This window comes from Pseudorca crassidens, chromosome 10, assembly GCF_039906515.1.
Source record: "Pseudorca crassidens isolate mPseCra1 chromosome 10, mPseCra1.hap1, whole genome shotgun sequence".
NCBI lineage: Eukaryota > Metazoa > Chordata > Mammalia > Artiodactyla > Delphinidae > Pseudorca > Pseudorca crassidens.
Window position 1 is genome coordinate 8,946,683 of NC_090305.1, and position 21,789 is coordinate 8,968,471.

General features: G+C 41.7%; 1 protein-coding gene across 7 annotated transcripts in view; it reads left to right on the top strand.

Moving 5' to 3' along the window:
• Window positions 1-21,789, top strand: part of HIVEP1 (HIVEP zinc finger 1) — a 143,246-nt gene that overhangs the window by 102,780 nt on the left and 18,677 nt on the right. For 6 of the 7 annotated variants that reach the window (XM_067751996.1, XM_067751998.1, XM_067751997.1 and 3 more), the window contains 4 exons: window positions 2,800-8,768; window positions 11,990-12,123; window positions 12,838-13,013; window positions 17,554-17,655. In XM_067751996.1, the coding sequence (XP_067608097.1) occupies window positions 2,800-8,768; window positions 11,990-12,123; window positions 12,838-13,013; window positions 17,554-17,655 (6,381 nt within the window). The remainder of the gene's footprint in view (window positions 1-2,799; window positions 8,769-11,989; window positions 12,124-12,837; window positions 13,014-17,553; window positions 17,656-21,789) is intronic. The other variant, XM_067752002.1, reaches the window with a different exon arrangement.

The following is a 21,789-nucleotide window of genomic DNA, read 5'->3' on the forward strand; positions in this document are numbered from 1 at the left end:
TTCATTGCCAGAAAACAAAGGAGTGTGCAAAGTTTTGAAGGAAAGAAGTGGTATATTAGCACCAGGTCTTAAAATTCAAATAGAGAACGAAGGGTAAACAGCTATGCAAATAGAATGTAAATGTTATAAACATTCATCAAAGAGAGATGAGTCCGTCTTCATCTAAAATTGAAACATGGTTCGTAAAATCTGTTTAAAATGCGTTTTTTCAAATTCTTATCTTTAGAGGAATTATGTCTATAAAGAAATAGGGATCTTAAGTCATTCCTTCCTTTTCACTTCAGCTTCATTTTCTTTAAGTACAAAGTTGAATTGTACTTCTTAAAACAAAAAAAATACATAGAATGTTCCCTTTAAAACTTAATGTGGGGTTTCCCTGGTGGCGCAGTGGTTGAGAATCTGCCTGCTAATGCAGGGGACACGGGTTCGAGCCCTGGTCCGGGAAGATCCCACATGCCGCAGAGCAACTAGGCCCGTGAGCCACAACTACTGAGCCTGCGCGTCTGGAGCCTGTGCTCCGCAACAAGAGAGGCCGTGATAGTGAGAGGCCTGCGCACCGTGACAAAGAGTGGCCCCCACTTGCCACAACTAGAGAAAGCCCTCGCACAGAAACGAAGACCCAGCACAGCCAAAAATAAATTAATTAATTAATTAACTCCTACCCACAACATCTTCTTAAAAAAAAAAACTTAATGTGGTATTTCTGGTTTTAGCTGTGGGTTGAATTTTTGCATTTTTTTCTTTGGAGTGTAAGCCATTGTTTAATTCTTTTTTTTTTTTACACATAACTTTACCTAAAAATAAAATCTTATTACAGAAAGTATGTAAAACATAACAAAATAAACCTATCTACCCCACCCAAGGCTCTGGTTGCATAGGGTGGTGGTTGGGCTTGGCATGGGCAGATTTTTTAAAAATCTCTTGTGTTTCTGCTCTGACAGTTGCCTGAGTTGGGAACTGCCGTTCCTCCAGGTGGCTGCTGGGCTCTGCTTTTGTATTTATTTTAACAGCCTAGTGGCTCTCACTTTTGTTTCAACCCACCTCCGAGCTCCCGGGAAGTGAATAGGGAAACTACGCACCCGAGACGCTGATCATCATTTTTCGTTTTGCCTGCTTTCTTGTATAGTTAACGAGAGGCATAAAGTACATCACTGACTTTATTGCATTCATCCAGAAGAGGGAAAACCACTGGGGAAACATCATTTTATAAATGAGTGGGTTGAAGAATTAAAAAGGTTTGCTCAACATCATTTTGTAGAGGTATCAACAATATGATACTTTTTTTTCTATTTTTCTTTAGCTCAAATAGTTTCATCATGAGACACCCCCCCCCACCCTTTTATTTGCCCTTCTGATTATGGTGGGTAAATGTATCTTTAGTGGATTAGTATGCAATTTTTTAATTAGATTAATACATGAAATCACATAAACTGATGTCACAAGATGACCAGAATATTTTATTTTATGTAAATTCTTCTGTTAATGCAAAGCGGTTATTTCGGTATAGACATTTTGGTCTAATATGAATTTTTAATAGGTACATTGTAACAGCTATTTGAAAATAATGAGGAATTAGAGTATTTGGCTTTTCTACAAGTAAGTAATATAAGCTTGAATAATTTTTGTTTACGTGCCCGAGGATCCAACAAATCGAAACAAACGAAATTATGGCAAAAGCAGTTATTGCTCAAAACTACAACACTTGACAGAGATTGTGGTGGTTGATGCCATTTAAATGGTGATTTATTTCAACACAGCAAGAAATGGAGGTAGTTTCATCTCTTCTCTCCTGTTATAAGTTCTGTCTGTCTACCTACTCACCTATCATTAGTGGCAAAGAAACATAGCCATTGAATATTTTGTTCAATTAAAATGGTGATTTTTATTTTAAAACTAAGGGCCATTACAACATTAGGACTTTAAAATTTTGTTGGTGAAGAACCACAAGTAAGTGTATTATTTTACTTTCATATTTTTCTGTTTATTGATATAACTGCTATATTAGCAATTCTTCACGGTTCTATCAGTGAATATCGCATGATCATCTGAGGTATCTGTGTCTAAAAATTATTGTATAGTACCTTTGTTCTTGTAAGAATATCAGTATTGCCTATTTTGGAGCAATACTGTTATGTAGAAACTTGCTGAGAAATTTGCTTTAAAAGATACTAGGGCTTCCCTGGTGGCGCAGTGGTTGAGAGTCCGCCTGCCGATGCAGGGGACATGGGTTCGTGCCCCGGTCCGGGAAGATCCCACGTGCCGCAGAGCGGCTGGGCCCGTGAGCCACGGCCACTGGGCCTGCGCGTCCAGAGCCTGTGCTCCGCAACGGGAGAGGCCACAACAGTGAGAGGCCCGCGTACCACAAAAAAAAAAAAAAAAAAAAGATACTAAATGTGATAAGACAAATACCCAGCATTAAAGGTTGAATTTTCTTCTTTGTGGGCCAGCTCTCTTAAGACTATTGTGTAGGGTCCTCAGCTGCAAGGGTGAAGGGGGAGGATAACTTAGTTTTGAAACATCAGGTTCCAGGACTGTGGTGAGATAGGGGGTCAAGAACGGAACACAGTGTTCTAGAAATGTGCACTAAGGTCTTCGCATGATTGTTTCAACAGATGTTGATGGCCAGCCTTCTTAATATTGCCAGAATGTAGGAATGCAGTTTTATCCAAACCGGCTTTCCTTTAAATTGCCTTCTTCGGTTGTCATAACACCCTTGTGATCGTAATGTTAACCTAAAAACTTCATAGTTGGTGTACATACCATTTTACCAATTGGTTTTCTTTTTTCTTCTTTGAACAGAAATCTTAGAGGCTGGTATTAAAGGAACTTCAGAATCACTTAAAGGTGTGAAACGAAAAAAGATCGTAGCCGAGAATCACCTGAAAAAAATACCAAAATCCCCACTGAGAAATCCTCTTCAGGCAAAACACAAACAAAATACAGAAGAGTCATCTTTTGCCATTCTTCAGAGTGTGGCGGAGTCCCACAAGAAGCAGAATCACAGTCCTGTAAAAAACGGGAAGCAGTTTACCAAACACAATGGAGAAGCCCCTGGGATAATTGCCGACGCCTCTAAACTGCAAGAGGCTGTCTCCCCGAAGAAGCCCTCGTTTCTGCAGCCCCCATCCGAGCCGCGCCGGTGGAGGTCGGAAGGCTCCGACCCCGCCAAGCCCGGTGTCCCCGAGGGAAAATGTGACTCCAGTTCTCTGTCCAGTAAAAGCAGGACTGACCACCGTGAATGTATCTCCTCTCACTGCAGCCCCCCGCCCTCCTCGTATGCAAACACCGCGTTCGATGTCTTACTGAAGGCCATGGAGCCAGAACTGAGCACCTTGTCGCAAAAGGGCTCCTCTTGTGCGGTTAAGAGCGAAAAACTGAGACCAAATAAAACTGTACGACCCCCTTCTCACCTGAACCACAGCCCGATGGATGCCCCCGATCCGACCCCGCAAGAACCGGCTGCCCAATCACAGCCGCCTCCTCGGACCTCATACGCCCGGCACGTGTCTGCCGCTCAGAAGAACGACCAAGCGGCACTTCAGGCCGTTTCTCCTTCGTATAATCCACGCGAACACTCTGTTTCTAAACCTGGCCAACAAAATCAGCAGCTTCCAGCGTGTTCGGGTTTCACCAGATCACTCACGAGTCTGCAGAATCAGGAGAACGCCCAACTTGAACACGTCTGTAACGCAGCAGTGATGTCATCCGTAGGTGTGACGTCACCCTCCAGTAGAACTCAGGTTTCTCCTCCAAACCAGCAAGTGGATGCTGCCTTGCCGCTGTCAGTGAGCCCCGCCCTTTCCACGCGGTCACCCCCCACGCCAATTTACAACTCAACTCCTGTCGCCTCTGTTGTTAATCACAGCGTGGAACAAATGTGCAATCTTCTTCTGAAAGATCAGAAGCCAAAAAAACAAGGAAAATACATCTGTGAATATTGCAATCGAGCCTGTGCAAAGCCCAGTGTGCTTTTAAAGCACATCCGCTCCCACACTGGAGAGCGACCCTATCCCTGCGTGACCTGCGGGTTTTCATTTAAGACTAAAAGTAACCTCTACAAGCACAAAAAGTCCCATGCACATACTATCAAACTGGGTCTCGTCTTGCAGCCAGATGCTGGCGGCTTGTTCATGTCTCACGAGTCCCCCAAAGCACTTAGTATCCATTCGGATGTGGAAGACAGTGGGGAGAGCGAGGAGGAGGGTGCTGCTGACGACAGGCAGAACGACCCGGGCTCCATGGACCTGCAGCCCGTGCAGATAATGAAGATGGTATCCAGCTCGGAAGCTCTACCTAAATTGGGTTCCATTCCAAGCAATCCAGATCCTGTGGTAGGTGACTTTTCACTACAGGACAGATCTTCAGAAGCACAGGCTGTGACAGAGTTACCCAAGGTTGTGGTCCACCCCATCAGTGTGTCCCCTTTAAGAGCTGACAGCCCGAAGGTTACGGATTCCAAGCCTGAACCTCCTAGTGCACAGAAACAGAAAGACCTTCAGGTAACCGGTATACTGTCCCACTCAGCCTGGGCGTGCTCCCTGGAGATGGACAACAAGTCCCATGAGAAGGGCGATGTGAGTCAGCCCGAGGGAAAACAGGAATCTCACGTGGGAACGGTACATGCCCAGCTACAAAGGCAGCAGGCCACCGATTACTCCCGAGAGCAGCAAGGAAAACTTCTCCTGAGTCCTCGCAGTTTAGGAAGTACGGACTCGGGTTACTTTTCACGTTCTGAGAGTGCCGACCAAACAGTGAGCCCACCCACCCCCTTTGCCAGAACGTTGCCCGCCCCAGAGCAGGACTCTAACAAGAATAATGGGTCTTCTGCACCTCGTGTCAGCACACCAGCAGCTTCGGCTCTTCCAGCAGGTGAAAAAGCGTCACTCCTCCCAGGTCAGATGCGCCCACCTTTGGCGACAAAAACGCTTGAGGAACGGATATCAAAGCTTATCTCAGACAATGAAGCCTTGGTAGATGACAAGCAACTGGATAGTGTAAAGCCACGGAGAACCTCTCTCTCACGACGGGGAAGCATCGATTCCCCCAAATCGTACATATTTAAGGATTCTTTCCAGTTTGATTTAAAACCAATGGGACGGAGAACAAGTTCAAGCTCTGATATACCAAAGTCCCCTTTCACTCCCACAGAGAAATCAAAGCAAGTGTTTCTTCTGTCTGTACCTTCCCTCGACTGTCTGCCCATCACCAGAAGTAATTCTATGCCTACCACAGGGTACTCAGCAGTACCTGCGAGCATCATCCCTCCCCCACACCCACTGAGAGGAAGTCAGTCCTTTGACGACAAAATTGGTGCTTTCTACGACGATGTCTTCGTACCGGGGCCTAACACTTCTGTGCCCCAAAATGGACATCCCCGCACTCTTGTCAGACAAGCAGCAGTAGAAGACTCTTCAGCAAATGAAAATCATGTTCTGGGTGCCGGGCAGTCCTTGGACGAGAGCCATCACGGAGGCAGCCCCGCTGGTGAGACCGCAGCAGCAAGAAGCAAGCCCCCGGCCCCGGGTTCACACTTGGAAAAGAAGAAGTCTCATCAGGGGCGAGGGACCATGTTTGAGTGTGAGACCTGTAGAAACAGGTATAGGAAACTGGAAAATTTTGAAAACCATAAGAAATTTTACTGTTCAGAGTTGCACGGACCAAAAACCAAGGTAGCTCTGAGGGACCCCGAGCACAGCCTGGTGCCCAGCGGCGCACAGCCTCCCATTCTGCACTACAGGGTCGCCAGTGCCACCGGGGTCTGGGAGCAGACGCCCCAGATACGAAAAAGGAGGAAAATGAAAAGCGTCGGAGATGACGACGAACTTCAGCAAAACGAAAGTGGAGCATCTCCCCAGAGCTCCGAGGGCCTCCGGTTTCAGAGCGCGAGGGGCTCGGTTCCCAGTTTGTCTCAGCAGAACGTTGCCATAACTGGTGACCAGCCTCCTAGAAATATCCAGCTGCAAAGCTCCCCGATTCAGCTCGTGGCCAGAGGCCCCGAACAGCCCCCGGACCCGAAGCCGTCCTCCGTCGTGGAAGAGCAGGTGAGCTCGGCTGCCCAGGACAGGACAGAGCCCAAGAGACACGGGGCCGGCATCTCCGTCATCCAGCACACAAACTCGCTGGGCAGACCCGGTGCGCTTGACAAGCTGGAGTCTTGTGAAGGCGCTTCCCCCATTTCTTTCCAGGAGCTGAGAACAGGGAAGCCCGGGTCTCTGCACATAAGAGGGATTTCCCAAGAGGAAGGCCGCCTGCCCCGGAACACGTCTCAGCCCGCCGAGCCTGCACTGTCCGATGCTCTGAGAGGGGAACTTCAGGAAGGTTCCAGAAAGATCTCAGGTGAGCGACACGTGTTAGGACAGCCCTCAAGACTCGTTCGGCAGCACAACATCCAAGTCCCAGAAATCCTGGTCACAGAAGAGCCAGATCGGGACCCGGAAGGCCAAGCCCACGATCAGGAGAAGTCTGAGAAGTTCAGTTGGCCTCAGCGGAGCGAAACCTTGTCCAAACTGCCAACAGAGAAACTGCCACCCAAAAAGAAGCGGCTCCGTCTTGCCGAGATCGAGCACTCCTCAACGGAGTCAAGCTTGGACTCCACTCTCTCCAGGAGTCTAAGCAGGGAGAGCAGTTTATCTCACACTTCGAGTTTCTCTGCTTCCTTAGACGTAGAGGACGTTTCTAAGACTGAGGCCTCCCCCAAAATCGATTTTCCGAATAAAGCGGAGTTTCTCATGATTCCACCTGGCTCTAATACCCTGAACGTTCCTGGGGGTCACCGGGAAATGAGGCGCGCTGCATCGGAACAGATTCACTGCCTGCAAATGTCGATGGAGGTCTCTGATTTCAGAAGTAAATCATTCGACTGTGGAAGCATGACTCCACCTCAGCCAGCCCCGCTTGCTGAACTGCAGCCTCCGACATCCCCTTCTGGCATGGGGGTCGCCGGGCACGTGCCTCTCTTGGAAAGACGGAGAGGCCCGCTGATACGGCAGATCTCTTTAAACATCACTCCGGAGGGTCATCTATCTCCTGGGAACCCATCCTCTTTCCAAACTATCGCTCGCCCTGGTGTGAACACAGTGCCATTTCAGGGGCCTCAGCTCACTCATGCACCTTCACCTGAGTTTCCTGCAAATACTTTGGACTCCCAGACTCAGATTAAGGATCTGCAAGCAGAAACTTCAAGTTCCAACTCTCCAAACATCTTTCCTGTTCAACAGCTTCTTGGTATCCATTTGTTAAATCAAATCCACGTGCCCCTTAGCCTCCCAGACACACAGATGTCTCTGCAGGTGTCTACACAGAGTGTCAAAGCAGATGCAAGCCCCGGTGGACATGTATCTTCTAAAAGTGAGGACTGCTTTGCTCCCAAGTACCAACTTCAGTGTCAGGTGGTCCCTTCGACCCAGCCTTGCACTTCTAACGCTGTACATCCTCTGCCAAAGCAAGTTCTTTCAGACCCAGCTGGGGCCAACCATCGTGCGACCTCGTTGACATTACCAGCCAAGTTAGTAGAAGCCACGTCTAATTCGTGTCCTCTGCCACCACTGAAGGTCGGGCCTCTCGGCAGTCAGGTGCCGAAGGTGCCGGCGTCCTTTGCGCTGCCCTTGCATCTGCAGAGTCGGGTCCCAGCGTACTGTTTCGCCACAGCCACAGCTCTGCCGCAGATCCTAGTGACCCAAGATCTATCCAGTCAGCCGATTGGCCAGGCTAATCATAGTATGGTGCCAATCAGCGAAGAGCAAAATTCCGTGCCAAAGTCGCAATACGCTCACCGGAATGCTTTGCCAAACCCAGAGGGAGAACTTGTCTGCGAGAACGTTATTTCCGAGATGGGCCAAAATTCGTCGCCATCAGAATCCTTGCCTGTAACTCAGAAAATGTCTGTTGGTAGACTCTCCCCCCAGCAAGAATCTTCAGCTTCAAGCAAAAGGATGCTGTCCCCAGCAAATAGTTTAGACATTGCCATGGAAAAGCACCAGAAGCGGGCCAAGGATGAAAATGGAGCCGTTTGTGCCACAGATACTAGACAGTTGGAAGCATTGAGTTCAAGAGCTCATGAAGTCAGTAAACAGAAGAAGCCAGTTCTGGTGAGGCAGGTTTGCACTACGGAGCCCCTTGAAGCTGTGATATTGGAACAGGATATTTTTTCTCACCCTGAAGTGAGTAGTGAGGCTCTGCGTTTGACTGATGTTTCACCAGCTGATAATTTGTCATCAGGACACTCCAAGCCTGTGGTTATAGAACCTGTAAAAGAATTGCAGGAATTTGAAGGCATCCCGTCGGCCACATCGCTGACTCTGACAGTTAGAAATTCAGCTGTCCCTGCAGAGAAAACTCACGTTTCTTCTTCGGAACATGTAGACGATAACCAAGAAAGGAAGTCACCAGGGGTTAAAACTCCAGGCGACGAAGCGAACGTCCAAGAACAGAGTCCGCCAGCAGCCACCACTCCTTCCGCATGTAAAGCCAGTGACACACAGCAGCCGTCCTTCCCCAGCCTGAAGACTGCAACCAGCTTCACGTGGTGTTACCTGTTGAGGCAGAAGGCCCTGCACCTGCCCCAGAACGACCAAAAAACTTCGGCCTACACCGATTGGACCGTGAACGCCAGTGATCCAAATCCACTCAGCTTGCCTACCAAAGTGGCTCTTTCTCTCCTGAACTCAAAACAGAAGACCGGAAAATCTCTATATTGTCAAGCAATAACGACCCATTTCAAGTCAGATTTATTGGTCTATTCAAGCAAATGGAAAAGCAGCTTAAGCAAGGTACTTGAAATATCATTTATCTTGAAAACTAGTCTGTGCAAGTTAGTTCCAACATGTCTGGATGCCTTTAAAGATTTCGATGGGAGGTTGTATTTTAATTTTGAATGACAAATTGTGCTTTCGAAGTGTACAGTTATTTGAAAGAAAGAATGATAAGTTTACCCAGGGAGTTATACTGATAAAGATTACCCAGAGTCCTCTAAGGTTTGATTTTCTTGTTAGGTGAGAGAAGATTATGTTTATGCTTTATCCCTGCTAATGAAGGGGAACAGAGGTGTGGATATTAGAGATTGTTCTATTTCATTTAAAAATGTAAGCAGAGACCCATTCATCCTTGTTTTATGCAAATCTGACCACTCTCCCCTCACCCTGCTGATCCCAACTCTCTTCCTGTGTAGCTCTGAGAATCATCTTAGTACTAGAGAGAAGGTTCACAAAATGACTGTACACTTGATAATTAAGTTGGTTTGGTCAGGATTTGTACAGTAAGGTCGTAAAACGATGATTTGGGGTTATTTGTGGAATAAAACTATAATTAGAGTTGTTGGCTTTATAAAATGGGGAAAATCACTTAAATGATTAAGAATAAATAGATAAGGGTATTAGGTTGGACTCTGGACATTCAGAATTATAGATTAAGTTCATGATCTCTATAGGCTCACAAGCACATAATACAGGTTCATAAATATTTATTTATCAATAAGAAAATATCACAGGATCAGTATGGTAATAGAAGTACCCATAACTTTAATAAAAGAAGGAAGTCTCTAACACTGCCAGTAGCTTGAGCAGGAGGTGTGGTTACACGGAAGATATTCCAAAGGTGGTGATACTTCAGCTGAGTCTTTAAAAAAGAAAAAAAAAAAAGTAGGGATTTTTTTTTTTTTCAGGCAAACAAGAGTGAGAAATTTTAATAGTCTGCCAAGTGATGTGGAAGTGAGAATGAACTTAGTTCATTTAAAGAGCCCCGAGGAGTCCAACATGGCTAGAAGGTGTTGGAAGTTTGAAACACTGACGTAATTTGAAGTTGGAAATGTAGATAAAGACCAAAGAATACGCGTGGTGGTAGAGAGCCTTTGATGCTTTCTCAGCGGAGGAGGGTGCATCCGAACCATTCAGAATTTAATTGTTAAATGCTCAGGCTCTACGTCTACTAAGTCAGATGGAAAATGAGGCTTGAGCGTGAGAATTTAAACAGCGCTTCGTGTATGTATGTCCCTGAAGTACCTATGAAAAGTGGCTCTCCTTCAGTACCAAGTGCCTTGGTAGAAATGCGTTGGGGAATGCACATCTGGATTTGGAGCTGGGAGAGAGCTCCGGGCGGAAGGTGTAGAGATCGTTCAGTGCATAGGTGCAATTAATGAGGGCTTTAGAGAGAAGGGCCTGGAATGGATCCCGAGATCCCTACTACTCAAAGGCTTGAGTGGATGAAGAAAGTCCACATAGGAGATGAGAGAGATTGTTCATAAAGGAAGGAGGGGGACTACGAGAAAGTGGTATCACACAGATCAAGGAAGAAGATATTTTAAAGAGAGTTGTTCAAGCCAAGAGGCCAAACAAAGATGAAGACTAACATGGTTTCTGAACTGAAGGGTTCTAATGTCCCAGAGACGTGAGTTATATGGGCAAGTGGCCGTGGAGGACTCGGTACTGGGTTGACTGTTAACTCACAACCCAAATGTGCATGTATTTATAATTCAAAATGGAAGAGAACAGGTCGATGGTAAAGTGAAAGCATTTCTAAGAGAAGCAAGGTGTCGACAACATACAGTGTATAGAGCGGTCAAACATATAAACTAAGGAAGTAGTAAATATTTTGACATTTAGCTTGTTGGTGAATAGAAGTCAGATTTGATAGCAAGAAAGTGAGCAAAAGATAAGTGGGAATTTGGTACTGAGAAGAAGGTAAGAAATAGGATTACTGTTAGAGGTATAATGTCAAGGAAAGGTATGTGTGTATTCCAAACCTGATGTGTTTGCCAGAAAAAGAGGAGACAGTTGCACTTGTACATGTCAGGGTCAGTGTCATTACCTCTTCACACCACCTTTTTGAGACACTCAGGCCAGCAGCTTTTCTTTACGCCTGGGTTTGTAAGGACAGGGCCTTCCCAGGGGGTTCTTCCCGAGGCCACATAGGCCCCTGGGTCCATGATGCACATACTCACTTGTCACTTACTGTTGTTATGTCATCGCAGTATGATGGCTTTCTACTTGGTGGTGTAATTTTTAAAGGAAGTTTGTAACAAAGAGGACCTTGATCAGAAAAGTTGTGCCTTGTGTTGGGCTTGGCCAGAGGACTGGAGTTTGAGCTCTTGCTGTTAACACTTGACGTTGGACAAGTGACTTAACCCTATGCGTGTCCTTCCTCACTGGGATGTGATCCACCAGTGCTGGCTGCCTCACAAGGATATGTGAGAGCAGAGTAGGCTGGGGAGTGAGAAAAGAGGTAGTAAATAGTGCGGTTGTATAAAATCATAAGGTCGCGTCACTACAGAGTTTCCGTAGGAAAAGCACACGCTGTTTATTATTCTGATGTTCACTACTTTTTTCCTAGAGATTTTAGTATTATCAGGCCAAGACCTAACTTTTGACCTGCCCTATAATTCACAGTTATCAGTATTCAGGAACTTTTGATATATTCAGGATATAGAGAGGAAACGTAATTATGGTTCAAAATGATGGGAGACGGGAAAATAAAATACTGGGAAATGGAGCTTCGGCTCTAGCTTTACACTGCATTGATGTTGAAGGGAAGTTAGTCATGTTTCTCAGGAGTATGAGACATTGTACCATAATGGGGTAGCTAGCTCTTTTCCATCTTTAAATAATAAACTCTTTAACAAGTATACTTAAACTGTAGTCTGAGTGGTTCGTTAGCTATAAGAAAGAATATTTAGTTTACTAAAAGAAATTCCTAAAATTAAACTCGTGGAATACCAGGGTGGAGGGTTGTAGAGTCTTTATTTGGGGGTGTCAGTGGAATGTGGTGGGATTTTAAAGTAGCATGAGCTGTGTCAGTTTGCTGTGATTCAGACAGATAAAGGAGGAGATAAAGCGATGACCTTTAAAGCTGTTACGTCCTTGAAATGCCTTCCATTAAGCTAACCGCATGCACTGTACTCGGCCATGTTTTAATTTCCAAGTGAAACACTAGCATGTTTGTGTTTTCAGTTTTATTAAATTAGTGTCTCTCTCTCTCTCTTTTTTTTTTTCCCTTTCAGAGAGCATTAGGTAATCAAAAGTCCACAGTAGTTGAATTCAGCAATAAAGATGCCTCTGAAATTAACAGTGAGCAAGATAAAGAAAATTCCTTAATCAAAAGTGAACCAAGAAGAATTAAAATATTTGATGGAGGGCAAGTACAACTTTTCCTTCTTAAATGTACATTTAAACTTACTTTTTAAATGTACATTTGCTTTCATGTGAATGAAGACTTACCAGTGCCGATTTTATATAACCGTTGCAAGGTTTCTCAGCTTATTAACAGAATCTTCATGGCAAAATACATGTTAGGTATTATGTTAACTAATGCCATTTTGATCAAGAAAATGACAACTATTTAGAAAACACTGTAGGTTCTAGGAGGCAGCAGAGCACTGAGTTTTCAGAGTGAACCCTGGGTTTCACGTTGCTTCATAGTAAGGAGTGAACTGAAAAAATCTGCTCTAAAAGAGACGAATCATTGCCTGTTTGATGTCTTCTGTGAATTCGGTTGTGAGAAAAATTGTAAAAGCCAACTGTAGTTAAAATGAAGCTCAGAAATATTTCAGTACCTGTAGCTGTGATTGAATTTAACAATAAAGGAAACTTTTAGAGCAGTCACTTAGAGGAGCTATTTTAAAATCAAACCTGGTATTGAATAAAGTTGTATGATAAGAAGTAGCTATTAGAATATTGTGTTGATGTGAAAAGCTGGAATATTCTGTTACTTACATGTGCATAACATTTATATTTATTGAGTGTAAAAATTGTGCCTTGTTTTATTTTTTAGGTTGAATTTCAATCATCAGTATTTTCTCAAAGGCATAGTATCCAGTTGCCCTATTCATTTTCCTTTTCTTTAAATTAGATACAAATCAAATGAAGAGTATGTATATGTCCGAGGCAGGGGAAGAGGAAAGTACATTTGTGAAGAATGCGGAATCCGTTGTAAGAAACCTAGTATGTTAAAGAAACACATACGAACCCATACAGATGTCCGCCCCTACCACTGCACTTACTGTAACTTCTCCTTTAAGACTAAAGGTATGAGATGACATCGCTTCATGGTCCTTTATTATATGCACTGAGTTAGTAGACCTAAGACCCAACTTTACATATTCCTTGACCAAGGATGCAGTAGCTTAAATAGAATAATATAAATTACATCTTGTCAACATCATAGTCTTATATCTCTTTAGATATTTCTAGACCTCTTGAGAAAAAGTTTTAAATTACACACTTTTAGAATATATGTAATAAATATGACATTTGAAAAGGAGCAACTGCCCTTTTTTCTTTTACTTCCCAAATTAGAGTTGTATAATATGATCACTAACACGTTTTCAAAAATACTTACTTTGGAGCTAAAGAAGAAAAAAGAAATTTTCGCGATCACATTGTAGATGCATTTCAGTGCTAAAAGATTAAAGAAAAAATTAAAATAATAACTGCAGTAAAGTTATACTGATTACATTCATGTTTTATTATCTAATTTTACTCATGCAGAGCCATTTCTTTTTCTTTCCCATGAAGCTCTTTTACTGAAGTACTGTTGAATATCAGCTTCAAAAAATTTCTAAATTTTGTACTATTTAATGTTTGTGGAACTCAGAACTAGTAATTAAAATTATATTTAGTACCATTTCTGTATTCTTTATATGTTTTTATTTAAATTGTAAGCCTTTATTATAGTTAAGGTAGTTTTACTCTCTACAAATTTCCTGTGACATATAATGAATAAATACACTATCATAAAATGTTTGCTTTCTCCATTAGGTTCCTTGTTATGAATCATTATACAAACATTTCTTGCTTGAGACTTTAATTTCATATACCACCCTTTAGAAAGTAAGAATCTCGCAAATACAAAGCAATATAATCATAAAATTATTTGTCTGAAAGGACAAAATCTGTGAAAAATATTTAATCAATATTTTTTAATAGAACTACATTATTTTTATACCTTTTCAGTTAACATTTGCTTTTTTTTCTGATTATATTGGTTGTCTTTGCAGTTTTTGTTTTAAAAATTGATCAACTCTTTAGCAAAATTTATTCTATATTTTGGCCAGTATTTATTGGCATTTAAAGAGTATATAGCAACTAAATAGCTTCAAATTAGCTCTCCTTAAATGCCAGTAAAATCTGAAACAAGAATGATGGGGGAAAAAACAAAACTGTTCTTCAGGTAGCCTTGAATATTTCTAAAGTTTCAAGAAATCATAAGTCAGAAGGAACCCTAATTCTGTCATTCTCAGGTTGTGGTATAGAACCTTCTTCTGGAAACGGAGGGTGCATTTCAGGATAATTTTCCTGATCTTGTGTGAAGGCTTTGATAGGATTAAGTGCTTTGATCTTTTAACCCAACTTACTGCTTTTACACTGGTGTTGATCCTATGATTAAGAAAAGTCCGTCTGTTGAATAATTTCCAGTGTGAGACCAGGAGCCAATATTACAAATAAAACATTACCAGTTACAGAATGATGTTACCAAACCACATAAAAGAGGATCCAGGTATAATGTGAAATGGGTGTTTCTCAAAAGAAGGAGGAAAAGGAATCAGGAAATTTTATAAAGTAAGGGCAGAGAAAGGAAGGAAAACTTTGATGTGGAAAACAAATGAAACTACAGAGATTTCTTGGCAAAGAAAAATATTATGAATCATCAAGTGTTAATCCTAATGAAATAACTCAAGCCAACATCATGTAAAATATTAGATAAATGTTTGTTAAATGGTGGACAGGGCATAATGATCTTTGAAGAGTGAGCAGTATATGTTAGCAGTTTTCATGTCTTTCATTTCTCAAATATGCTGGATACCTGAATTTACATTAACTTTTTTGTTTTGTCAGATAATTCATTGGAATTATGTGATAAATATTTATTTGAAGAAAGCTACCCTAGCTAAGCAGACTGGTGAAGAAAATATTAGAAATTCAGTATTTCCCTATTCTCAGCATGGCAGTTCTTTTTTATGGTCGCTTCCTTGTAGAAGTCTACCTTTCATGAATATATGTCAAACAGATTCCATAGTACCTTGTAAAGGTAGCTAAATAATAAAAGACTTGTTTTTAGATTAGGCTGTAAATTTTGCCCTACTCTGATTTACTTTGTTGTCCCATTCTTGAATGTGTCTGGTTATTAACAGAAGGTAATAGTGATGTAATGGCATGCTATATAAATAGGAGTATGCAAAGATAGCATGGTACTATAAAGGAGTGACCTGCCCTCCTAGAAATTGACGCTTCTGATGGTAATGCTCGTAAATCTGTACTTCATCATTTGTCCTCTCGGTTTATTTTATGAATGCATGTTCAAAATAATTTTAATTGGTTTGTTTTCACTATTCTGCTTTAAAGGTCAGTCAGCTCCGTCAGTGAGCTTGCATCTCTGCAGGATTTAGTTCCATTTATATCACAGAAAGCTGGACTTTATATATAGCTATAGGAACCCAGAAACAAAATCTTTCATGCTTTCCAGAGGATTTATATTACTGTTTATTAAGTCTGTTGAAAAATTTATCTGTTAAGTTAATGCACAGCCTTGCTAGGGGATATTTGCATTTGAATGTACGTACTTTGCATATTGAAATGCAAATTGTTTTATATTAAATTATTTAAGAAGTTGGTTAATAATAAGTAATAGCCCAAGTTATGAGAAAATATGCTTATTAAAAACTCATATTCCCAAATTTGCCTAGTTACCATTATACATTAACTTCTCAGAAAGCAAGTGACCTTCATGGCTGTCTGTTTAGGGAACAAAAGCATTTTGAAAGCACTATTAGTGGACCTTGTGATTTGGTTTATAATATTGTCATCATACTAGAAAGTGTTTTGACTAATAAGTGGAAATTTCAGCTACAATAAGATGGGAAAACTATTTTTCATAACTTCTAATGTGAAAATTTTGAAGCATACAGAAAAGTAGATATTTGCATAATGAACACCAGTATGCCCATCACGTTTTAATAATTGTTAATAATTTGCCATATTTGCTTCATAGTTTACTTTTAAAGTGTATTTAAGGTAAATGTGAGACATGGCCAAGTCATTTAAGCCGGGCGTTACCTGTAGAATCACAGAGGTCAAGGTTTGCTGGATCTTAGACATTTCCTGGTCCGGGCCCTCTCTTACACTGGAACCCCTTGAGCGCTAAGCTCTGGGATGCTGTGCGTACTAACTAGTGCAAGAATTGGCCTAAACGGGTGTGACCAGTCCCACGGGCTTCGTGCAATTTTAGTGAAGGTGAGGCTCTATAAATAGTGCAATTTTGCAGGTCTTTCAGCTACTGCAGACTCAAATCTGGACCAATGATTCAAACATTTTTCGCTCTGCTGAAGGTTTATTCTGAAATACTAATTTGCCCTGCTCGCCAAACTCAGCATTTAGATTTTATTTTCGAAAGAGACGATTTTCCCTTCTTGGCAATTCTGTGTGTGTGGCATTATCTACTCAAGCTGCTTGGTATCCTCGAGAATTTGAGCTCTCCCCCTGCATTAATGATCACTTGGGGCCAGCACGCCCAATGGTTCCCAGTTAATCTGGTGATACTTCCAGAGGTGTACACCAGCTGCCAGAGGAAACACACCTCTAGGGATACTATTATGAGACTTGTAGTCAGTATGGTGAAGTAAAATTAATGTAGGAAATTCTTTTTCTTGTTCCAAACACACAGAACTACTATTTATAGTACAACAACCAACTGTAGTTTTAAATAGATAGCCAAGCTTGAAATTTAGAAAGAAAGACTCCCAGCCGCCAAAACTAAGGAAACTCCAAACTAGAATGGTGAACAGATATTAAAAAAAAAAAAGTCCATAGGGACATCAAGCCAGATATATGCCCACAGGCCTGGGATTTAATGCTGCCAGATATATGCCCACGGGCCTGGGGTCTAATGCTGGTCCTGGAATGGCATCTGAGACCTCTGAAATAAGCATGGCTCTCCTGTCCAGTGACTTTGGACCATGTGGGGGAAAAGCTACCTGCTAAAAAGCAAAACCCTATACCTGTGCCATGCCAAAAAAACCTCACAAACTGATCCAGGATTAGCGTAATGAAACTGTTAAGGTCCCAGGCAGAAGCAATTGGAAGGCTGACCCATAGAGATGTGTCTACAACCCAGGGTACGTAAGACTCCACGGAACCAATCTTGCTGAATATAAGTTTACAATAAAAACTAAAAAATGTGCAAGGAAATAAAGTACTATGAGGGGAAGCCAGCGCACACAACTGGTGGAGAATTCAGAAACCACAGATCATAGTGCAATCTGAAAGGGACTTTAAGTGTATATAAAATGTTCTAAGGAATACATAGGGACTAGAGAATAGTAACCATAGGCAAAAGTAGACATTATCAAAGTTGAGGAGGCAGATTTGAAAGAGAGAGAGATTATTACCAGTAACAAGGTTATTACAGCCTATAGACACCAGTATTATTTTTTGAGCAAATTTTAGTCATTGGAATTGTATAACCACAATCTGTACTTTCACTTGAAATAGGAATGGAATTTGCCAGTGTTGACAAATGCAATAGCAAAATAATACAATGTAAGCTTAGTAAACATTCTTTTCCCTTAAGGAAATCTGACAAAACACATGAAGTCCAAGACACATAGCAAGAAATGTGTGGATTTAGGCGTCTCAGTAGGTTTAATAGATGAACAAGATACAGAAGAATCAGGTAAGGCTTTATTCCATATTTTTCATAAATGCTATTTACAATGTACTCTTTTTTTTCTTTGCATCCATACTCTTCTTTCCATTCCCACTGATACTGCTCAGTTCCTCCTTTCATTACCTCTTATTTATACTATGTGATAGACTCCTAATCAGTTTTCTCACCTTCCCTTTGTCTTCCTTCCTTTGCATCTATCCCCACTGATGTTAAGTTAATCTTCCTGAAGCATGTGTCTGATCATACTATTCCTCTGCTCCAGGTCTTCCATTGGTTTCCATTTGCCTACCAAATAGAATATGAGCTACTTGACCTCAAGTAATTCCTCAGAATCCTTTATAATCTGATGCCTGCCTACTTCTTCACCTTTATCCCTCATCTCTCTCTCTCTTTCACCTGCCCTAATGCTTGAATCTCCTGCTTACATGACACTGATCCGGCTCTCTGCCTGTAAAGCCCTCACCCTCAATCCCCACACAAACGTGGCTCCCCGTCTGCATTGGTCAAAATCTTATTTTCCTTCAAGATCTAGCTCAAATCCACTGCCGTCATGAAGCCTTCTCTGATTTTCCCTTCCCACACCACTTGCGGGAAGCAATTTTTCCCTTTTCTCAACGCCTGTAATATTTTAGAGTTCACTCTCTGAGAGTATTGAATCCCTTTCTGCCATAACTTTTTTTTTATTATTTACATGCTTCCTCCCTTACCTCTTCGCTGATTCTCAAGCGTGTCATGAGTAAAACTGATGCCTGAGTGATATTCGCTGTGCCCGCAGCCTCAGTGCAGTGCCCTGCTCATGGCAGCTGGTCTGGAAATATTTGGGGAATAAAACATTTGTTTGCTTCCTCAAATTGTTTATTATTTTGAAAAAAGGTTAACTGGTTGTTTTCTTAGTGATGTTAACTCAACAAGTAGAAGTATTTATCTCTAACCAATTTTGAGGGGAAATTAAGCTGTTCATCTGTTCCGACTAGTCAGACAATAGAATTATTTTTTTGTAAGACTTTTTGTTTTAACCCAAGAATTTATCAACAAGAGATAAGTTTTTTTAAAAAAAAGTTGTCCTATTGCTTTTTTGAAAAACACCCTAAATTAAACATTTACCTGCTTGCTATGTTTTGGTTAGTATGTACTAGTTTGATGTAGAAAAAATTTCCAAAGAGAAAATGGTGAGGACATCTTTGAAAATGCAGGTTAAAAAAAAGCAAATGCTTTTCATTCCACCGGACAACCAGTAACGCACTAAATGAATCAGCCTGAATTTGTTTCTCAATATGCAAGAGAAGTGACTCACATCTTAAGTGCTACAGTTGATACGATTTCGTATTTTAAGCACAAGGAGAGGATTGCCTTTAACTTGAATTTTGGGAAATAAGTGGATGTATTATCAGTAGAAGGAAAATATAATCATAACAAACTTAGGACAACAAGGAGGTTTCTAGTGCTTTATAGACACTTTGATGCTCTGATACATATTGGGGATGGCAGTATCAGGATTTAAAAGTATCAAATTAACATATGTGTAACTTTTTGTCCTAGGAACATACGTATTAAAAACTGATTTTTGAATGGCTAGGAATTGAATTCTGTGTTGATGTCTTTGTATAAAGACACACATTTAATAAAATTAATTAATTTACTTCTAATGTAAATAGTCTGTTTGATTTATTTTCTGCTCTTAGTAGTCATGCAGTAAATTAACTACCATAACTATTTAAGTGAAAAAAAAAATCCCTCTTTATTATTTATTTGCTTTATTGCTGGTACGCTGAGCAATTCAGAATTAAAAAGCTAGGAAAAATGAGTAACGCTTTCAGTGAGTATATTTGTTACCCGGAGACTAGAAAAGGCGCAAAGTAGAGGCTATAATATGAAATACTGATTTCTGAAAAATGTATAAACGTTAAAAGCATTATTATTATAATATATACTCTTAGGTGTTTTGCTTCTTTAAGAAGATGAGTCTTATCAAAATTAAGTAAAATGTAGAATCTTCTAAACTGTCAAGGGAAGGTAGTGTTTATATCCCAAATTTACGTAGGAGAATTAAGTGCAGTTTCCGTTAATTATCATGCATCGTTTAGATTGGCCAGCTGACTGATGGACTTACATATCTATCCGTTCATTTTTATTATTTCTCACCTGATTCCAGAAACACTTGAAGCAGGTCTTAGACTATAACTCAAACTTGATAGCCTAATTCCCAATTCAGATGAGATCCTCTGATTAAACTCTAGGTAGTTTTACCTGTTTTTTCTGTTGTTTTTTTTTTTAAGTTACTGTACTTATCCGTGGTATACTCAAAGTTTTTTCACGGTTTTAATTGAATAGTAAATTATAGCACATAGGTGGATTTTGCCAAGTGCTGTCATACCTCGCAGTTCTTTATAATATGCCAACAAAATATATTCCTCCACTTTTGCTTTATTATAGGCTTGGAACGTAGGTATAAATGTGGCAAACGCTGTTTCAAACGAATGGTCTGGTTTTCCCTTTATTGTTGTCTTTTGTGCTTTTAAAAATATTTTGAGATTTTTTTAAAAATACAGAAAGATTACAGAGAGTTTTATTACATGCGCTCATGTATTCACACCAGAGTTGGGGATTATAAATATTTTCTCACATTTGCTTCAAGTCTTTTTCATAAACTGTGTTTTTGAAAATTGTATTTTCATAAATTTGTATTTTTGGGAAAAAACAAGCTAAGTAAGGCATTACACATTAGGTGCAGTATCCCTAACTCGCCCTTGCCCGTCACACTCCCTCCCAGAGGCAAACACTAACTGCACTTAGGGGCTTTCTCTCAATTCATTTCACATACGTGTGTATATCCACACATAGCGTGTGCTTTTGTTTGGGTTTGTATTCCAGATTTGCAGGAACAGTACCACCTTGTATGTAGATACCGAGGAAATTGATTTTGCCTTATCATTTTAATTGCTGCCTAGGATAATTTCTGTTTCTGCACATCCTTAACTATACCTGGTGCTACACGCGTTTTAGTTTGGGGCCACCTTGATGCATGGTAGTCTGCTGTCTGTACTTACATTTTCTTGACTGCTGTCCTACGTTTGGATCTTATTATTCTTTGGGAAGAAGATTCACTCTATTAAACTGATGGTAGTTAAGAGATGGGATCTTGCTTAGCAATTCTTTCGATGTCTATGTTTTTAGAGAGGAAAGCGCAGAAGCCCACAGTGTGATGCTGCGTGTCCGCAGGGTGTACTGTTTTCTAGTCCAACACCAGCCTAGAATATTCTAGGCATTCTTTCTTCACTCTCCTTTACTGGATCCTTCTCATCTCCCCAGCCTCTGAATGCAGTGCCCAGGGCTGCGGTCACTAATCTCTCATCTCTTCTGTCTGTGCTCCCTCCCCAGGTAGCCTTCCGACTTTAAATACCATCTATATGCTGATGATTCCAGTATCCGCTCCAGACTTGCATGTCCATCTTTCCACTCACCATCTCCACTTGGATGTCTAATAGGCATCTAGAGTGTGACGTGCCCCAAACTCCTGGTTTCCCCCTTATGTGACTCTGAGAAGCACGCTTCCCTGGAGTCCTTCTCCCATCCTTGCAGCTGCTGGACCAAAAACCTTGAAGTCGTACTTGGTGTCCTTTGGCTCCAACCCACCAGTAAAACCTTTGGCTCTTCCTTCAAAACGTATTCGGCAACCTACCGCTTTGAACCACCTGTTCCTCCCAGCCCTGGTCAGAGCTATCATCACGTCTTCTAAGTTGCTTGCAGTAGCCCCTCACTGGTCTCCGTGGTTCAGCCCCTGCCTCTTTACAGCCTGCTTTCAACACAGCGGCCAAAGTGGTTTCTACAAGTTACGTCATTGCTTTGCTTAAAACCCTCCATCGGTTTTCTGTCTCGTTCGGAGCCGTGGTCTGTGTCCCCTGCGAGCACCACGCCTCTGAAACTCAGCTCCACTCCCGCCTCCCCTGCCCCTCAGCCGTAGCCACCCTGATCGCCTGCCTCGGTGGCAAGCACACCGAGCTGGACCCTTTCCAGGGCCTTTTCTCTTTTCCTCCCTTTGGAATGCCCTCCACCAGGTGCTGCAAGACACCCCATCATCTCTCAGTGCTCTTCTGCTCAGATGTCACCTTATCAGCGAGGCCTTCCTGAAGCTCCCTCGAG